Raw genomic sequence first — 19,829 nt, 5'->3', positions numbered from 1 at the left:
GGTGTGAAACTTAGGAAACGTTATCTCAACATCCAATCATGATGGGATCGGATGCCTGTGATAACCATTTCATTGGAATCGGATGGTTAGGATAACTGTTGATTATGATCAATTTTTATTTCTTTTCTTCTTTGAGAGTAATTCTATAATATTTGACGATACTTTGGAAGTAGGGAAATTCCGGTGCGTACTAATCTGGGACCTACTGGCCCCACGGGAACGGTTCTCCTCGAGGAATGTGACTTGTCTGTGTGATCGCGGATGCTCGTTTTGGATGAAAGGGAAGCGGTGATTCTTAATTTCTAACGGTCTTCTTTGAGTTGGTCTTTCAAATTTGACCGTTGGAGCCTTGAACATCTGTGTATATTTGCTGGGCTTACAGGTGCTTATCAACATCTTCATATTTCTACTACTGCTTTCTTTCTCTGAACAAATCTCTGTGTTCTGTTTCATTTCCTAGGTTTTTTTTATTTGTTTGCATTGGTTCTCTTTCTGAGGTTCTCCACAAGAAACTCACCAACAAAACTCCTCACCTATCCTTCTTGATCTCTTCCAGCGTTTTTTTTTTTTCTTTCGTCTCAAATGGCGGAACTCAGAGACTCCCATGTTATCGAAATTCCCGTTGAAGATGACAATCTACAGATGAAACCAGCTGACACTAATGATCTCTCCGTAATTCAACACCACCCATTGATGGAAATCTCCCAAAGTCCCGGCCATCTTCTCCTTCTCAACCTTTGGCAGAGAGAAGAAGACAAGTTTAACGGGTGTATTGCCCGTAAAGAAACCCAAATGGACAACCTAAAACGCGAAGTTTTTCAACTATGCTGTTTCTTTTTTGCATTTCATGGTTTCCTTTTGACTTTTCTTTTTAATGCTTCCGGCCACCTGCAAGAACACGCGCGCCGTCAATGGTGGATTCCTTTTTCTCTGTCTCTTACGACTTCACTTGCTATAATATTCTTTGTTCAATTGAAGCTTTACAGGTACCACAGAATTGTGAAGAAACTCCAGAGAGATCGGAGTGACAACAGAGCTCTGGTTAGATGTATTCAGGAGCTGAGAATGAAAGGAGCAGGCTTTGATTTGTCCAAAGAACCACAGACTGCTAAGAGGATGAAGAGTTCCAGTGTCGAAATTAAATGGAAGCCTCTGCAGTGGTGCTCCGAAAACGTTGTCACAATCTGTCTTGTTTGTTTAACTGCGGTTGTGGTCCCGGCCGGTAAATTTATCCTTTGTGCTTAATGATCTTGGCTTCATGGCCTTAAGATCCGGCTTTGTTTGGAAAACAGGTAAACTTGAAATAAGGTAATTCTGAGATTTTCTGGGAAATTTCTTTTAGCAGTGTTAGTTGTTGCATAATCTTGAAACCCGTTCAGAATTTCCCCGAGATATTTGTTTTACCCTTCCTAGGGATCTCTGTATCTTTCTTTTAATTTGACTTTATTCTTCTATTTGATGTTTCGTGGCAACCTACGGTAACTGGAGGGATTTTCTCGATGGCATCTGGAACCTGATCAAAATGAAGCTGCATATTCTTATTGTCGGCGTTGCCATTTGATTTCTGTTTTCCAGACTTCAGTACTGGAGAAATGTGATTAACCCTCCTGCCTATAGAATCTGAAATAGAGAAGAAAGCATCAGCGCTAGTGAAGAGGGTAAGGCCAGATTAATAAAGGAAAGCAGTTGATTTAACCGAATAATTTGTTTCTGTTGGAACTACTTACTGAATTCAGATTATTTTCACTCTTTTTCGTCTCCAGATCCTGAATCTTGTCTTTGAGTTGAGATACAGCTATTTACGAGGATTTTGCTTCTTCAGGGCTCATGTCCCCTAATTTTTAGTCCGGCATCTCAGTTCAAAGTTGCGCATATTCTTCGAAGAGCGAAACCCTGCATCTGACGAAATGGAGAAACCCTTCCGTTCTCCATTGCCTCCTCTCCTGTAGAGTACAACGATTCTCCGCTCTCTTTCTGCACGTGCTTCCTCCTATCTGGTCCTCGCTCCAATTTAGCCATGAATTGTTGTACATCTGGAGGGCAATCTGGCACCACTGCGAGGAGGTTCGCTTTTTTTTTTTTCTTTTTCTGTTTTATGTAATTGCTTGTCTGGATAGTAGAGGAACACGACTTGTGCTCCAATAGATTGAATGTAAACCCCAGTTCCTTTTTTCACTTTTACTGGCATTGGGATTACCTGAAAGATGTTCACTCAATATTTTTCTTTTTCAGTTTAGTAAATGGATATATACCAGCATTGCTGGATTTAAATCCCTCCTTTGCGTTGCAGAAAAGTGAAAAATAAAATAAAATCCAGGAGATAGCGCCGAATAACTGAAATTTATACACAAACCTAACCAGCTTTATCTTTCTGTCCAAGGCTCTGTTTCTGAAGCTCATACTGGAAAGACAAGGAACTATTTCACTGAAAAACTTCCTGGCTAAGGTTCTATTTGTTTTATTGAACAAGAAACGTACAGGAAAGACATGGAATGCCTTGCAAACTGGCCATTGGCCTCGGTCTAGTCTGGTACAACTGCCGTTGGGGTGGGGGGGCTTGCGTATTCTCCTGAGTTACGTGAGTCTCGAATTTTGGAAGGATGACAGAAGTTGCTTCTCCATTCCATAGCCAATCCTGCTATTTACAGTATCGGCAGTCAAACAAACCGACCAAACTGGTCTAGTCTAATGTGAAATATTTTTATTGGGATTTGACGTCAAGGGCCCCTGTGAATTTTAAGGGAGAGATGAACCAGAGCAGACGACGGCGAAATTCAAACTTTGAATCCCAAATCGTGGGAATTGTCGAATTGATTTTATTTAAAGAAAACACGTCGAAGGCATGTGAGTGGTTGACGGTGGGGTGAGATGAACCAGTGCAGCGACGACGAAATTCAAACTTTGAATCCCAAATCATTAGAATTGTCGAATTGATTTTATTTAAAGAAAACACGTCGAAGGAATGTGATTCTAGTATGAAGAAGCTACACATAAATGTGAACCTGAAATGCCACGGGCAAGCAAAGTAATGGAGTGAACGCGTTCGCAGGGAACGACCGGAGAACCCGTCTGCTTCGGAACCCCGTCTTCCACTTGGCCACATTTTCAGGGTTTAGGCTCGCAAGCAAATCAGTCTTGTGCTCCTGATGAAACTCCAAAAGGAAAAGGTAAGTTCCTTCGGATAGCAAATAAGCAAGCCCAGATTCATCATTTTTGGGAGTTGCCTACCCCAGTAGCATGATAAGAGAGAATAACAGACGGAAAGGAGAGCAGATGGAAGAGGAAAAAAACTTAATTGGAAAACTCAATAGCCCAAGTTAATCACAGGGGAGAGTTTTGATACGTAATGTTGCTCACCATTTTGGTTAAAATATTTAAAGGATCACAGCTTCAGAGTAGTGGAATTTGATTTCTTAGGATCGCCCATGAGTTCAGTTTCCCTAAAACATGGACTCATATTGCAACGGCTACTCTTGTTCAAAATCTTTAGGGAGGATAGCCTCGGCCAACTGAATGATCAAGAGCCCTTTTCACGGACATTGAAGAGCTTTTGTTTCGTCAAAGATGGGCTTGACGGAATTTGATTTTAGACAGAGGGAAGATTTTGTACAACGGAATCTTGTTCTTGCATATTATCTGCCTACCTTGCTTTGGATTTTCAAATACAAAACAGCACAATGCGAAAAGTTTACACTGCAAAAATTCCATTAGAGAGCTTGATCAAAAACGGTGTGGGTGAACTTGCTATCGTAGTGTCAGCACCAATCAGATGTTGTGAGAACCCCTGGATCCGATTGAAAGAGGCTGACGAAGCACCGAACTCCATATGCAATCTGCTCCATCTACCTCCTCTTCCGACGGCGATGATTTGTCCTCCAGCTGCTCGTCGGGAAGAATGATCGGAAGGGGGCTCTGCAAGAGTATATCGCCGGGATGTCCAAACGCGGACGATAAGCCTTCGACGAGTGTGCAGTGGAAAATATCGTGTGGTTCCCACTCATGGATCTCCGGAACGAGATTTTCCTTCTGCCATGGAAACTCGAAGACGCCGAGTGGCCGAAATGATTCGCAGATTTTGAAAGTTTCACCGTCATCGAAACCAATAATTTCTTGCTTCTTTCCGGTGTCCCTGAATTCCATCTTCACGTCCTCCGGTCGGCTTCTCTTCTTGCTTTTGTGCTCCATTCTTGGTGAAGATTTTTCTGGAGACAGAGAAGGCTCATTAGATGAGTTTACAGAAAGTTGTATATAAACTGAAATTGCCGTCTTGTTTGAGCGTTAACAAAAAGATGGGACTGCAATCCAGAAACACCGGGAAATATGAAGAAAAAAAAAAAAAAACTTCGGCTGCTGATTACATGAAAATTTCATACAAAGACCGTTCGAAATATTTTGGACGTCTCCAAAAACCAGTAAGCTTTCGAAGAAAAAAGGAATATTCTGCTGATAAAATATACGATTCAAACACAATCTGAAGATAAGCGGAACGCTAATAAGAGCTAACAACGCATCAAGGAATTAAACGAAAGACAACACCACTGCTGCGGCGGATCGAAGCCACAGGCAAGCTTAAGAATCGGCATCTGAATATTCGAGACCCAAAATTCGATAATTTATGAAAACAGAGAAAAATACTCACTTGAATAACGTTCACGATGACAAGGTAAAACCGCAGATAGTCCGATGAAACTGAACCAGAAGACGATCTGAATATTCAAGCTATGGTACAAAGCAGACCAGACTCAAGTTTGTCGAAGAAAACACATCTTTAGCCCCGCCTTCGTTCTCGTTACCTTCTCGGTGCGTTAATTTTATGCAGAATGATGATTGAGAGAGCTTTGCTCACACGCCATGGAAGCGAAACCGTCTCAACAACACGCTCTCCTTCTCTCCTTTTCTCTCTGCTTCACCGATCGCACTGTCCCCGTTTCCTTCCGTCTTCGTGCTTGGGTTTTTGTGGAGTAGAAGCCGTTTACCTTTTCGCGTTTCTTCTCTCTTCCCCTCCTTATTAATAGCCATTCAGCAACGTATTTGTCGTACCCTTCGCTCTCCCTCCTTCATCACAATCTTTAATCCATGCATATGCCGCCCTGTTTATTACTAATACCAAGTCTCAAATCTCCCCGTAAATTCCTCAAAATTTAAGGCCCATTTTGGTCATTTGAGAAAAAGGAAAAGGCTCATGACATCTCGCTGGGCAAATTCTTACTATTAAATCCAATTCGAATTGCCTAATTTGCCCAAAATTTAGCTACGACGTGAAGCTAAGGGGGGTATTTTAGGAAGAAAAATGTAAGTGGATTTGGGTTCCTTAATTAGGGTTTAGATTGTGTAGCCATTTTTGTCCATTCAAGAAATACGAGTTATAGTCCCTCTCTAAAACCCGGACCGATTCGACCAGGTGACTGGGTTTAAAATAACCTGGCTTCTCTAAAGCCTCGATATATTTTATTTTCCTTGGTATATGATAATAATCTGTGGAAAACCCTTTTGAGACTCGACAAAGATATCAAGCCATAAAGCTTACTAGTTTCTCTGGCGAACCACAAAAGCAAGCGCCACCAGATCAAGAGTGCATATCGTGTCAGTCCCGACTGACTTGCACCAGTTGCTGCCGATTACCGACCCAATGCTTCACCCTGTGACCAGATTCTGTTATCTCCTCCGCATCCGGCAGTCCCAGCATACCCATCTGACGTCTCCCGCGAACGTAACAGTATACCTTAGTAAAAGCCCAGGCACCGCCGAGCGCCATTGCGACGGCGGCGGCAAAACCGGTGACAGCAGCCGCAAGGACGAAGCCAGCGGAGAATATGAGAGGGCTGAGGATGATCAGCAAAGGCGAGCTTACGATAAGAATCCCAATGGAGGCGAAAAGACTGATGCCCATCAACGTGAACAGTGGACCCCCGACTGCGAAGCCGGCGATCAAGGAGTAAACGATCGTGGAGTTGCTGACCCGGTGGGTGCCTTCCGGTGGAAAGTGCATCTCCGCCATTGTTTCTCACGCTTTTCTCTTCTTAGAGTACTGCCGTACTTTGAGGGGAGGGGGAAGTAGGCGAAGATGGGATTCATGGGGAAGTTCTGGATTGGTACGAAAGGAATTAAAGAGGGGGAGGTGGGCTTCTCAGCAGCTTCGGCTGGAAACGGACACACGTGGGAGATGAAAGAAGCCACCTGGCAGTATAGGGGACACGTGGCAAATTGGGCTCTCGTGCATGGTGTGAAATGTCTTCTTACTACTTAACATTTCAGAATTCAGTGCACAGGCGAGTGACGCGTGTAATGTCGCTGACACTCGAGAGTTTGAACTGCCTGCACGCGGTCTGACCTATGAAATGTCGGAATAGCTGTTTCGGATAAAAAATCTCCCGTAACTATCGGCCACTTCTCAGGCTCGGGTCACCCCGACCATTACCAAGGCGGGAAGACTAGAGATTTCCCCGCCAAGTTAATTTTGCAAATAAGAACGAGACATTTGATTAAATCATGATTTTCTGATACGGCAGGTCGACCAGGATTTTAATGGGTAGATTCCTAATCCGAGTCTCGCTCTGACTTGGGTTTAATATTTGTGATGTTCTGGCTTTCTACCATTCAAATGATATACCCCTGCACATTTGGTAGGCTAGGCTTGATCGGGTACGAAACTGAGAATCGTGAGAAACTTATGAAACAGGAACCTTGATCATCGATCAATGCTTATGCTTCTTGATCAACAGTTAGGTTTCGATTTTGGACAACGGCGAGTCGAATGTTCCATTTCGCCGTTAGCCGCACAAAAAAACCCTTGACTACCCCCTTCCTCCCGTTCGTCGCAACCAGTTTAAATCTGCATACGCTGAATCCGAATCTCAGGCATAGACGAGCCAGTAGGACGACCCACACAGGCAACTAAGGGAGCCTTATCAATCTCTTTCAGCAGATGATAACAATCAACAAGCCAAGGGACCTTCTGCCGCTTTATCCCCTGATAATCTCACGTTTAATCCTGGACAGGGGTAACCTTCTCTTCCATGTTTTGCTCTCTGCTGGTTAAATTGAAATCCATTTATTTGTTGGTTGGTTAATTGCTAAATCAGATGCCATGCTCCCATTAAAGAGATTCATTTGCCTCTTGTCCAGCACCCATCTATCTCGTTTTTGTCTAATTTTATCTGAAATTTTAGTATGAGCAGAAGCATTTCACAACGATGGTAGTAAGAAAAATCAGAAGACTTTGTTTTGGACACCAATTTGAGCAATTTGTTCTTAGTTGTACTCATACCAAATATGTTTTTTCATCTCTTAAAAGTTATGGGCTGAAAGACGTACTTGAGGAGATCCTGTGCAAGGATAGAAATTTGGAATACCAGTTACAGCTACAAACAGCAGAAAATAAGAGTCAGGGTAATCCGGTGCTTCTCACTTGGATTTCCATTGCCTATGTTTTCATTTTCTTGAACTATCCACCTGAGCATTAACCCTTTTTTTTTTTTTTTTTGAAACAGGAAACAGGAAATGGCATTCTGTAAATTTTGTGCAGGATTTTCCATGGTTGTTCGATTCCCAAAGTGATGTTCAGGGTTCTCCGTTGCTGTTCTCAAATTTTCTAGTGGATCTCTAAGCTCAAAATAGAAGAGCACTCAAATGTCTCTTTTGAGAGGGTGGTGGTTCAAATTCACCAAGATCCAACTGTTAGCTTCCCGTTGCTCTCTTAAGCTGATATTTTGCTATGCTGGTAGATGAGGTGGCCATAAAAAGAAAGAAAGTGGAGCACTGTTCCTCAATGCTTTTGATGAACCACTTGAATAAAGAAGAATGTCCAAAAGGTGAATTATAGCATCTGAATGAAATTGATTTATTTCTTTAGGTTAACTTTGATCAGAATTGCCATTCTAAGGGTACAAATTGGGAGTAGCCACAGAATTACTAACAAAACCAGCATCAAAATTGTTCCATATTCACCTTGTAAACCAGATGTGTAAAATCTAGTGTTCTCACTATTACTTGCAGACGGAATGAAGACAACAAGTTTTGAAAGATAAGTTGGTTTCGAGAATAATTAAAAACATACCCATTTAAGCAGTTTTTCATGTCGGAAAGATCTTAATAAAGCCCGTCTAGTTAATGGGTGAACCCCAACCGAGCGATCTACTCGGCTCTCAAAAGTTGGGAGTAGGGTGAGTTGCCCCAACCTGCCTGTTGAACTCGCGACCTGATGCATCCAATGTAAACAGAATGCAATTAGACTAAACAGCAGTAGGGAGACCAAGTCGGGTCCCGGTTGTTTGCATAGAAGAAATATAAATAAATAATTTATTTTGAATTTGTGTATCAATAAAGATAATGTACCTGATTAAAAGTTCGAAAAAATAAAAATATATTTTTTATTTGATTAAAATTTATTTCTTAAAAAAGAAAAAAATTCATGATAATTTGTTCATTTTATTTATTTTCTCCTTTTATTTCCACCTCTTTTTTAATTAGTTGGAAGCACTTTTGTGGGCCCCGTATGACCATGACGCCTTCGTGGAGACGGAGAGCGCTGGAATAACCCGAAGAGAGTAGTCATAAGACTCCAGCTCCAGGCATAAACCCGACGAAGGCCAAAAACCCTCGTCTTTAAACGGAGCCTTCTCTCCCGCCTCTTCGTCTGGCTTTTTACTGCGAGCCCTAGTTCCCGTCTTGCTTGCACTTTGGCCAAAATGAAGCTCGTCAGGTGGTTTGCAGCTGTTTGCTTTCGTGTTCTTGTTGATCTTCATTTTAACCTAACATTTGTGCTCATTTTCTTTTTTATGTTTTGAATCTGATAAGTACAGGTTTTTGATGAAGTTGAACAATGAAACCGTCTCGATTGAGCTCAAGAATGGCACCATTGTTCACGGCACCATTACAGGTTTCCATACCCGTTCTCTCTACATGCGTTTCTGTTAATGTTTTAGCTGGATTTCATGGTAGGATTGTCGGTATATGCGTATAATTCTCGATTCTTAGGGTTTTTAGCTTTTTTCCCTGCTGAAAACAAGAATTTGCCTCCTGTTTTGTTTCTATGATAGCTTCGGCTGACGTTATTATCTGCTGGTTGTTTCTGGTCAGGGTTTATGAGATTTGAGATCTTACGTCATTTGAGTTTGGGTGAACTAGGTGTTTCTTTTCTTTTTTTTGGAGTGTTGAACCCCACCTCCTGGTGAGACTTGAACCCATGATTTCACGTGACCATTGAGTCCAAGGCCCAATCCACTTGAACTAGGGGTATGGGAGTGTAAGATCTGCGACCTGGTGCTAGTAACACCATTTTGTTAGAAAGAGCATGACCTACTGAAAACAGTTTTATGTTCACTAGAATGACTAAGAATGTGTTATTAGGGACTTATGGTGGGGCAACTATGCCTATACGGCTATATGGTGCTGAGGTGTCCCAGATGCTAACGTCATTATGGATAGAAAAGCCAAAACATTATTTGGTGAAAACAGGTCAGATCTTTCTAGGTTCATTGGAACTCAAAACTCGTTAATGATGGAAGCTCCTGATGGAAAGGGTGATGATTTTCGCTGATAAAAGGCTATTCTTTGAAGAACTTCTCTCTTGACATGTTTCTTCTTTTGTAATTTTTATAGTTAAAAAAAAATCGCTGTTTTGTTCCTTCATTATTTTCTCAATTTATTTTTATTAAATGATGTTCTTGCAAGCCATTTATGTTATTTTCTTGTTGCATTTTCTTCTTCCTTTTCTTGCACAGATTGCTCTATTGTCTCAGAGTCTGATATATTTACCAAGTACTACTAGACAGTTCTGCATGTACTTTGATGTTTGACATCTTATAGACCCAGGCACCCTGTAGGATGGGCAATTTTCATCCGATTATTATCATTTGTTACTCATTTAGGATATTGGGTAGGATTTCTATTATATTGTTTATTAAACTAAAGGTTATAGGTTATGGGCATTTTGGACTAGTCTATCCATTTATGGTGTGTTTAATGTGATAATTCTGCCCCTCTTCAAGATGTTTTAGTTGTATGTTTTTGTATTGAATGTTATAGGTGAGCTATTTTATCAGATATTTGGATTAAAGATGAGTTATTTGTTATCAAATGTCTCATACTAATTTCAGGAAAAGCAGATAATGGAATAAAAGAATATTTACGGTATTCAGAACAATTAAGGAAATAAGCATTAAAAATTCAATTATTACCTGTATACTGCCCTGCACTTCAGACCTGACATGAGATTTCTGGACACCATGCGGTCAGGTGTTCATGATTTTTTCAAATCACTGCTTTGACATTGATGACTAGAATGCTGGAAGGAGTGATCCACCCAATGAGAGTAAACCTGTTCATGCTGAAGTCCCTATGAAGCCAGTCCCGTTCAAAACTTCCCAAGAGAAATGAAACAGAGAATGAATTCACTAAGAGTTCTCATGAGTAGATTTTAAAATGAACAACAGCTTCGGATTAGGAAAAGATAGTCATGAGGTAAATCTCTCACCTGAAGCTTGAGCTTGTTTTGTTGGGCTTCTTGCTGTGGTTGGAGATATTTGAAAACCTGTTGAGATTTAATGTCCAGGGGAGATCAGAAAGAATAACTACACAGAAAATGCAGTAAATAATATCAAGAGATGGATTGCTTTTGAAAATTGAGAGCCCTGCCAAAGCTGAGAGACGGGTGTCTTTGGGAAGGGCTCATAAGCTTCAAAGTAAACTGAAAAGAAAAAAAGAAAGAAAAAGAATCTTACCTGGTTTTACAAAGAGAAAGGGATCATCTGATGGAGTGATGCTTGAGAGAGAGCGGGAGAAGAAGAGAGTTGGCTTTTACCTGCTAGATGGAGAATCAAAAGAGGGGAAATTTCTGAAAGGCCTCACCCCTGAAGTAAAGAGGGAAACCTAGGCAAGTAATTATGATGCATCATTGGATACATATCCAATGGCTGAAATTCCGGATTCAGATATCTAATGGATCGTGATCTCTTGATTGATATCCAATTTTATGTTCCATCTGATCCGATTTTCTAAAAAGTCCATAACTTTGGTTTTGGTTTCAGATTGGATCTGGATACTATCAAAATTCGTTTACAGTCCTACTTTCTTTCTATGTAAGCCTTCTTCTTTTGTTTCAATGTCTAAATGAGAGGGTTTTTTTTTTTTTTTTTTTTTTTTTTTTTTTTGTGAATGGTGAAAAGCTTGACCAAAAGATAAGAGAAGGAATGGAAGGGTGGGGGGTTGGGTTAGCTACCATTGACGATGAGATTTTGGAGAGAAGTTAGAAGGCCCCACTTTAGCAAGCTTATTAGCCAAGCTATTGGCAAGTGTTAATGCATTATAGAAGGTAATCTGAATATAATTGTGAAGGTCTGAAATCTGATTCAGGATAGAATTCAAGCACCATGGAATGTCTCTTAGGTTCTTGCAACAATCAATTACTAATGCTGAAACACCTTCATCAAGAAACTGCTCTTGAGAAAAATATTGCATGAATCACATGCTTGGGTTTCTTAATGTCAGGTTTTAAGTTCAGTTTCACAGATGAATATAGTATGAGGGGCACATTTAACCCAAACTCTAAAAAAATCTTTATGGTGGTTCCTCATTGAAGCTAATTCTAAGTAGTGTTAACCATATATTTTATGATCGAAAGGACATCTTACTTGATGTTTGTTAAGTGGCAATGCAGTAGATGGTGATTTGGTTTTGGAGACTTCCACGGTCAAGATTGATTGCACATGGGGCCTTCAGGTTATTGGACTGAAGGAGGAAGGCAATATCGTGATTGCACATGGGGCCTTCAGGTTATTGGACTGAAGGAGGAAGGCAATATCGTGAAGAGTCATTTTTTCTTCGTGATTGGAACTCTTTAGACGTTATGAGAATATATCATTGTTGTATAAATTGAACCCTTTTACCTGGGAATGGTGAAGCTCTGTGGTTGTTTAGTATAATAAGGAAGACACAGAATCTTGTCTTAGTTTTCTTGAAGGGTTTCCAGCACTTGGACTTGCATAAAGCACAGATGCTTTTGGAGTATGGAGAGGTCTCTTTCTAGGCAGGCTTTAATGCCGTACCAGATGGCTTATCCAAGAAAGAGAGGCCACATGTATGCTTTTTTTGAATGTATGTTGCATGGACCATTTGATAGATTTGCACACTCCCTTCTCATTTGCCTCAAATCTCGTAATTGGGTGAGATATGTGCTTGTACACCCTTAGCGTGTTGGTTTTGATATCCATTCCTCACAAATTGGAGTTAACATGAAGTTCTGTTTGGATGCTTGATGAAGCATTTAAACATAGAAAGCTCCATCATGTCCATTCTTCAGCTATATCTTTCTGGAGTGATTTGGTAGGATCTTCAGGGGACTTACATACTTGTCGGGTCATGAATACTGGTTAATTGTCAGCTAGATATGCTAGAAAAAGTAAGATTTCTAGGGTTTAGAACTGATCTCTGATATTTAGATTCAGAGATAGGAAATTTTTGAATGTTTGTTTAACATTCGTTTTAATGGTTGCCATGCACTTGAAATAAGAGACGTTTCAAGGTAAAATCTTTGGGTGGTATTTGCATAAAAAAACAACACATACACCCTTTCTATAATTATCTTGTCCTTACCTGCCCGACATTATGGCTCGAGCTTTTCCAACCTTTTTTTAGTGATAAGAGGACTCCAGTAAAGCATAATTTTGCAGGCTTGAACACGTTATACTATTGACTCAAATTTAGTGTAGAAGTTGGATCTATTCTATCTTCTTTTGTTCTTATGGCTGCAGATAACATGGAACTTGATGGTAGCCAGCCTTGCATATGAGAGGCTAGATAGGACAAGCCTTTTGTTTTTTCCTGGGGCTTGTGAACATTATTCTGTTACTTAGTTTGTGCATCAACAAAATAAGTAGTAGGTGCTGAGGAGAGACTTGTTTTTAAGTGACTTAAAGCTGGTTTTGCAGAAAGCTGACTAGACTAAAAGAACTTAGAATGGATATCTCTGAATTTCCGCTCTACTAATTTTCATGGTGCTGTTTTTTTTGTTTTGTTTAATCGAGATTGTTGCATTTTGATGGACTTTATGGGATATTGCTGCAGGAGTTGATATCAGTATGAACACACATTTGAAGACAGTGAAACTAACACTGAAAGGCAAAAACCCGGTGACCCTGGACCACCTTAGTGTGAGGGGTAACAATATCCGATATTACATCTTACCTGATAGCTTGAATCTTGAGACGCTTCTAGTGGAGGAAACTCCTAGAGTTAAGCCAAAGAAGCCTACTGCAGGTATTATGCGCTGTTTTTGCCTGCTATCGTATTTTGGACTTCAAACAAATCCTTATGGATGTTCTAATCTGAATCTCATATTGCTTTGTAAATTCAGGGAGACCTTTGGGCCGTGGGCGTGGGCGTGGGCGTGGACGAGGACGTGGTCGGGGGCGCTAGGTTCTCTTTCAAATTTTTGCAACATCTGTCTTGTACAAATGGCCTGCATCCATTAACAAAAGTGAGATTACTGTCTACTGTTTTATAGGACCCGTAAGATTTTATGGGTGTTTGCTTAGGTGTATGTTGAGATCGTGCAGCCCATTGTTATGCAGAAGAGATTTATTGATGTTATACTTGAAACATATATCCAGGACTGAGTTCCAGTGCCGCACTTCCCAATTATTTAAACCTTGCCAACCACGATTCCTCCGAAATCGAGTTAGCAGATAATATAGTTAGTATGTGGTATTTTAGGTCTGGAACCAATTGCAATTTCTGCCGTTTAAGATCTTGTCAGTGGAGTTCCAAAATCCTAATCGTGGTTAAGCAGTCGATGCATTAAAAAAAACAAGCGTTTCAGCCGAGGCCTTTGTAAACGTTTTTACTAAGTATTCCAGTAAAAAATTGTTATAATTTCTTAAAGATTGGTGGGCTCTTCGCTCTGTCCAGTCTCTCCCCATATTCAAGTCATAAATATTGACGTAGTGACCGTCTACAGTAACTAAGATACAGTGTATGCTTGTGGACAATTGTAGAGGCTAATTGATGAATTCACCATTGGCTACGAGAGAAACTTCTTCTTGATGTGTTAAATTGCCGATACGTTTTCCCATTTCGTCCAACATTAGCATGTAACAGGTACAGATCAAGTTCAGAGAAGCATATGACAATCAGTAGCAGTCAGCAAATGGGGTCCGAAGCATTCCTAAGGAAGAATGACCTCATCATTTGCCGAGTTCACTATTGAGACGACAGGTTCCATCCAGACCATTCCGTTACTTACGAGTACTCTCTTCTCCCAATGTTTGATTTATCTTTTAAGAGTCTACTTCTGTGTTAACCCACATCACACTTGCACAGTTACGTTCCACAAGTACAGTTCCTTCTCTGGAACTCTCAAAGAAAGGGTTGCCATCCCGGACCCTTCATCAAACGTGAAATCAACTTCCTCTGAATCGACTGTAATTCTCTTGGGTCTAGTCGACGAGTAGGCGCCGAACAGACCACTCCCTCTCACTTTTATTTCAACGGCCCTGCTACTAGGTTCGTATCTCAACTCTTTAATGGCTCCTCCGGAGTTGAACATCTTTACCAGTCCAATGGCGGCGAAAGAGACGCCATCCGCTAACTCTTTCACTGGGGCCACTGTGAAAACTTCAAATTCTCGAGATTTTAGGGTAACAGGCAGTGATGCATTTCTGGCAAGATAAATTAACTCCCCTGCGATATGTGAGCATAGTAAGGCACATAAACTATAACTGAAGCTGATGGAATTTAAGCAAAAGCAAATTCCGAGACGCCTACCTCCCAAATGGGAATATACGACTGAATCACCGTTCCAGTCATCTCCAGCAATCTTTGGCAGGTAACCCACATCCTTGGGTCGGATTACGCCAGTGATTGTTCCAGGTTGCTCATCATGGATCGTGTTTGTCTTTCCAACTCTGCACCAGCCAGCTCCCTGGCAGTTGAAGACGCCGATAACCCCAGTATGGTCATTCAAGTTCCATATCTTCAGAAGACTGCACAGACAAAAGAGTTAAAAGAGTATCGAGCAAAATTAGAAAATACCGCAATCACCTTTTCCCATCTCTGGCAGGATCAGAAAACAAGCAATCCCTCGTGGGTCTTCCTGGTAGTTTGGCTCTCAATATCGATCCATCAGGTAGCACAAGCTTCTTCAGCAAATTGAAGTCATGATGTCCAGGTTTATCACTGCGCGCGACAGAAACTCTTAGAAAAGAGAACAGAATAAAAAATTAAGCTAAATGGGTTGTTAATAATCTAATTACCTGACGTAAATTGCACATCCTCCAACTGCACGCGCTGCTCCATGGTACTCCGCCATTGGGTGAAGACTCTGAAAGATAATAATCAGTTTCAGTTAGAAATTAGATGCTTCTCTCTCCACATATGAAAGATCGTTCAGAAGAGAATTTTAAGTTTCTCACATGAAACATATCCCAGTCAGGCTGCATAAACTCCCCCAGGAAAAGGCTATTGTAGGCAACAGAAGCCATGTGGATTGTATGAGATGCAGGATCTCTTGGCCAAAAATCATCAGATGCTCGAATCACTGCGGACCGCTTGGCACTGCAAGGAGAAGATGAATGTTACTTCCAAGTTACCAGGATCGTCAATAACGCTTATATGATAAGAAGAATAGAGGTGGGATTATACCTGTATAAGCCATCTGTGTTGTGACTCATGCAAGAGATGATTCCATTGTCAGGGAAGTTTCTGGCGATGGAGGCTTCCAAGGCCTGATGGTACTTTCTGGATAGCTTCACCCTTCCACCATGGCCGGCACCTAGAGTCTCCAGTATATTCTGAACATCCACTTTCACCCCATCTATTCCAGCGGAAGCAAGATATGAATGAAGCTCGTCATAGAAATTAAAGACATTCTCAGGATTCACAAGACCAAGTCCATTCACTGTCATGGAGCGCAAGGAACCATCTGGTTCATTCGACTGAATTCCCGGAGAAGAAACAGGATAAGTCATCTTGGACTCGTAGTGCTCCATTTCGGCAACGCCGGGACGGACCCCACCCCAGTAGCCAGTTATAGCGTGCCATACATAAACATATCTAGAATCAAACAAAGAAGATTACTATCGACAAGAAAGAAGACAGAGAAAACCATCTCAATCAAACATGGCATCGAAGAAATGCGAATTGCCGACTTACTTCACATCATGTTTCTGTTTGATTTCTGAGATAATGTGTGAAAATTTCATGGCGGGATCTTCCTCTCTCTGATCTCCTATACCATTTTTCTGAAACTTGTGGTTTTCTTTGATATGGGTCAGCCTGTTAGCAAAGCTGAAAAAGAAAAGCAGAGAATTGACACAGAAGTGTTAGCTGATGCAGAACCCAGATGCTAAATCGCAGTAACCTGTCTCCTTTCTTACTCACTTCGTTGAATGTTCGTCTTTAAACGGAATTCCAGTGGGATCCATACCAACTGATTGCCAGCCATCATCAATTATAACAAACTTAGGGGGACTTCCACCTTTCTCTAGACTGCAAGAAACTTAAACCTGTCAATGTTCGAGTTTGATGTTCAAACCGTGTAAAATATTGGGATATCGAAGTGAAAAATTACCTTTCAAGACCTTGTTTAACTCCTTCAGCAGTGACATCTGTGTAAAACGCATCCCAGGTACACCAGCCGAACCAGTTCAACATGTCCGGGATCTGTCATTGAAGAAAAAAAAAAACAGCAGCGTACTCTCAGAGAACTGAAGGTTAAGAAGTTATTTATTGTAAAACAAAATGGTGAACACATACCTTCTTCTTTTCACGATGAGAAAATGTCTGCAAGTGTCTTTCAACAGTCCTAAGAAAGTTCCATTTGACACCCGAATTAGGAATAACAACTCTAAAACAATATAAAGAAATGGGGTATCATGGTTTCAAATCTCTCGCAGTTCAATTGATATTCATGCATTTAATAGAAAAAATTGAAGTAGAAGTATAAGATTGCAGAGCACTGAAAAATAATAAGATAAAACTTTCTTACTTCACAGCTTTTGTGACGACATCGAAAGGATCCGATCCAGCAGCTACGAAAACCATGTGGGTCCCTTCAAATCCGTCGACAGCAGGATCCCCTGAGTATTTTCCAAGAAGGAAAAGTGCTTTTAAGTTTTTACGACAGAGAAGAAGGCAGAAGGATTAACCAAACCAGAGAGCATGAGGGACTTACCGCTCTCCAAACAGATCTCTAATTCATTATTTGAATTCCCCTGGAGAACGGCCCTAAAGGCACCCTCAAGGAGAGGGAAGAACACGGCATAAACAGCTGATTCGCCCTTACTTACTTCGCCTTCCTCACCAAAGTGAGACCCATCTCTCCCCTCAACAATCAGAAACTGGGTTTCGAAAGGAATGTCTTTACCAGAAGAACCCATCCTTTGTGTCATCCACCATATCTTGAACCGGAAAAGACACATGAATCGCAAGCCACTGCACAATTCATTAACGAATTCAAAACAGAGAAGCGCAATTGCAAAGTCGTCGTTTAGTATCTGTTCACGTAAAATTTGACTTCTAACTTAAAAATAAGCATACGCACTTTCCATAAATTTTATCCAGAGAGAAAAGAGAGATGAAAATAACGGAGGAAGACAAAGAAAACATGATACATAAATATTAGTTGGGAGATATCAGTTCGAATCTTACTCAAGTTTTCCGACGGGAAAAACTCTGCGACTTCCAACTTGATTTGATCTTACACCAATAAAAGCTCCATTGATCGCACCATCACCGGCAACCGGAGTTAAAAAGATGTTCTCATCAACATCGGTCAAGATGGGCGATCCCAGGACCATCAAGTTACCATCCACAACAGAGATACCCGCTCCGACCGTCATGCTAAGAGATCCAACTGAAGCTAAAGAGCTAAAATTATCACGGAGCTGAAAGAGATGACACCTCAGAAAATCCCTTTATCGAATTGGGATGCTGAAAATCCAAACAAAAGAAAAAAACTGAAACAAAATGCTGTTTCCCAGCAGAAGAATGCCTTAAACTCTAATGTAACCGAACACTCTTAAAAAGTTTCTTAAACGAAGAAAGGCCTCTGATAAGCAGACTAAGTAGCCAGAACGTTTAAATAACGAGATACCACGACAAGAAATCTCAACCCCGTCAATGCCGTGGCCAATCAAATGAAATATGCCTATTTATAACCAGGCATCTGGAGCTGGAGCCTCGTGAATCTCTGGAACCCGGAGCGAGCTCTCCCAACTCCCAACCCAACAATATCAGAAAATCTGGCGGGAAGCTTTCGTTCTTTGTACGGGTACGTCATCAACGTCAACTCAAACGGCAAATAGCAGTTGTCGTTATTTCTACCATCGCGTGTGATATAATCTGCCGATCGCACAGATCGAAGAAAAAGGGAACTTGAATTAAAGGTGCTCGACCGTCGATTTCGTCAAGATGCGCCTCATTTTTCTGATTGATCAATAAGGCCCCACCTTAGTTACGGCGTCTCGCCCTTGGCGCGCGTGTCTCGCATGTACATTACCATGAGCATCTCCCCGTGTGTTCGAGTACCGGAAGGTGGCTTGCACCAACGAAATCTATGTCACGACACGGAGACGTGGCGAGTATATCGCGGACTCGGAGAGCGACACAAAACCTTAGCGCCACGTCATGTACCTCGCATCGCGACAAAAAACCAGCGATGCGTCTACGAGGCATTGTGCCGGATGACTGGAAATGATTGCACGCCGAAATCGAACACACCGAAGTGCCCCTAGATATTGTTCCACTTCCAAGATGAGTTGCCTAAACTACCCTATTAAATTACATAAATATCCTTCCTCTATTTGCTCTTGGTCAGTGAGGTCCTTCAGAAAATTTAAGAATTCCTCCTTTATAAAATTGGTAAGTGGACGGTTTGGGGAGCTACAGGGCCCACAAATTTTTTATTTGCAGATGGACGGACCGAAATAAATAGCATTATTAAAAGCAATGCAGACGTTGCAAATACGTGGATCAGGCGAGGCAATGAAAACGGTTTCCAGCTATAATAGTCTCATTCGCGTCAGCTCTACAGGGTGGGCTTGCCACTAGATCGTATGAGCCGACAGTGTAACCGCCCTTTCTCGCTCCGTTTAAGAAACCGCCAAACTCTCGGCACTTTTCGGTGGGAATGGTGTTGGCACATTCATTGTCGCCGGACCGTGAAACCTGACCAGTGACCAGGATCAGGGAACACCCCCTCCCCCCCTACCTCACGTTTTCACGTGCTCGCCCTGTCGAATTCGAGCCGTTGGTTCGCACCCGTCGACAAGACTGGCCGAAAGGGGCCGAAATAAATTCCCAATGGGTCTTAAAGTTTCCAGACTTTGGGGACGCCGCAGGCCACATGCCTCTAGTTGAAAACCCCTTCAAAGGAGTCGATTCGATTGCTTAGATTATTGCTCCTCGATACGTTACAATCGTGGAGTGGCAACATTTGTCTTGTGTGCTTGGATCAGAGTACCGTTTAATAAATGTTGCCCTTTTTAAGCTGAGAATGGGAAGAGCATTCAAAGTGTTTTTTTGGTTAAAACCACATTGAATTTACGATTTTTTTTTAGGTTATTATACCAAACTGACATTGAATTTCATGTGTTGTGTTCAGGGTATTTTCGTAATTATAGGAAAGTATTTTGGTTAAATGAAGTTTTCTCTCAATGTGCCTCTGTGGGGATGTCAAGTGCATGTTGGATTCGCAACTCTCAGGATTAACCATGGAGAAACCATCATATCACCGGGTTAACCCACCATATCAGTGGGTTCCAAATTTAAGATGGGACGAGTCCGGCTGGATCAGCCTCGTCTGTCCATAGGCCTTACATCCAGCCTCTGAGCTC

At 41.5% G+C, this 19,829-nt stretch overlaps 3 protein-coding genes and 1 long non-coding RNA gene across 4 annotated transcripts; 2 read left to right on the top strand and 2 right to left on the bottom strand.

Moving 5' to 3' along the window:
- The first annotated feature begins 408 nt into the window (after window positions 1-408).
- Window positions 409-2,273, top strand: LOC137936750 (uncharacterized). Its single transcript, XR_011109565.1, has 2 exons — window positions 409-1,658; window positions 1,764-2,273. It is a non-coding gene; the product is annotated as an uncharacterized lncRNA (long non-coding RNA).
- A 3,311-nt stretch (window positions 2,274-5,584) lies between these two features.
- On the bottom strand, window positions 5,585-5,998 carry LOC137937482 (oleosin S1-2-like). The gene has a single exon (XM_068782540.1). The coding sequence runs from the start codon at window positions 5,996-5,998 to the stop codon at window positions 5,585-5,587; it is 414 nt and encodes a 137-aa protein (XP_068638641.1).
- A 2,547-nt stretch (window positions 5,999-8,545) lies between these two features.
- On the top strand, window positions 8,546-13,589 carry LOC137936615 (small nuclear ribonucleoprotein SmD1a). The gene is made up of 4 exons (XM_068781401.1): window positions 8,546-8,701; window positions 8,802-8,878; window positions 13,063-13,254; window positions 13,352-13,589. Exons 1-4 carry the CDS (start codon window positions 8,688-8,690, stop codon window positions 13,411-13,413), a joined length of 345 nt encoding a protein of 114 aa, XP_068637502.1. The 5' UTR covers window positions 8,546-8,687; the 3' UTR covers window positions 13,414-13,589.
- Window positions 13,590-13,891: 302 nt separating this feature from the next.
- Window positions 13,892-18,033, bottom strand: LOC137936056 (probable galactinol--sucrose galactosyltransferase 1). Its single transcript, XM_068780574.1, has 13 exons — window positions 17,644-18,033; window positions 17,168-17,427; window positions 16,982-17,072; window positions 16,750-16,798; window positions 16,565-16,656; window positions 16,375-16,482; window positions 16,147-16,281; window positions 15,637-16,047; window positions 15,408-15,549; window positions 15,249-15,316; window positions 15,037-15,171; window positions 14,761-14,978; window positions 13,892-14,676 (listed from the first exon to the last, which is right to left on the bottom strand). Exons 1-13 carry the CDS (start codon window positions 17,832-17,834, stop codon window positions 14,303-14,305), a joined length of 2,274 nt encoding a protein of 757 aa, XP_068636675.1. The 5' UTR covers window positions 17,835-18,033; the 3' UTR covers window positions 13,892-14,302.
- Window positions 18,034-19,829: the final 1,796 nt, after the last annotated feature.

The sequence above is a fragment of the Aristolochia californica genome, unplaced genomic scaffold (assembly GCF_029961685.1).
Source record: "Aristolochia californica isolate CCGP_79_NKW_82.1479 unplaced genomic scaffold, dmAriCali1.0.hap1 SCAF_7, whole genome shotgun sequence".
Classification (NCBI taxonomy): Eukaryota; Viridiplantae; Streptophyta; class Magnoliopsida; order Piperales; family Aristolochiaceae; genus Aristolochia; species Aristolochia californica.
The sequence above is the reverse complement of the archived record's forward strand: the minus strand, read 5'-3'. Positions and strand labels throughout refer to the sequence as shown.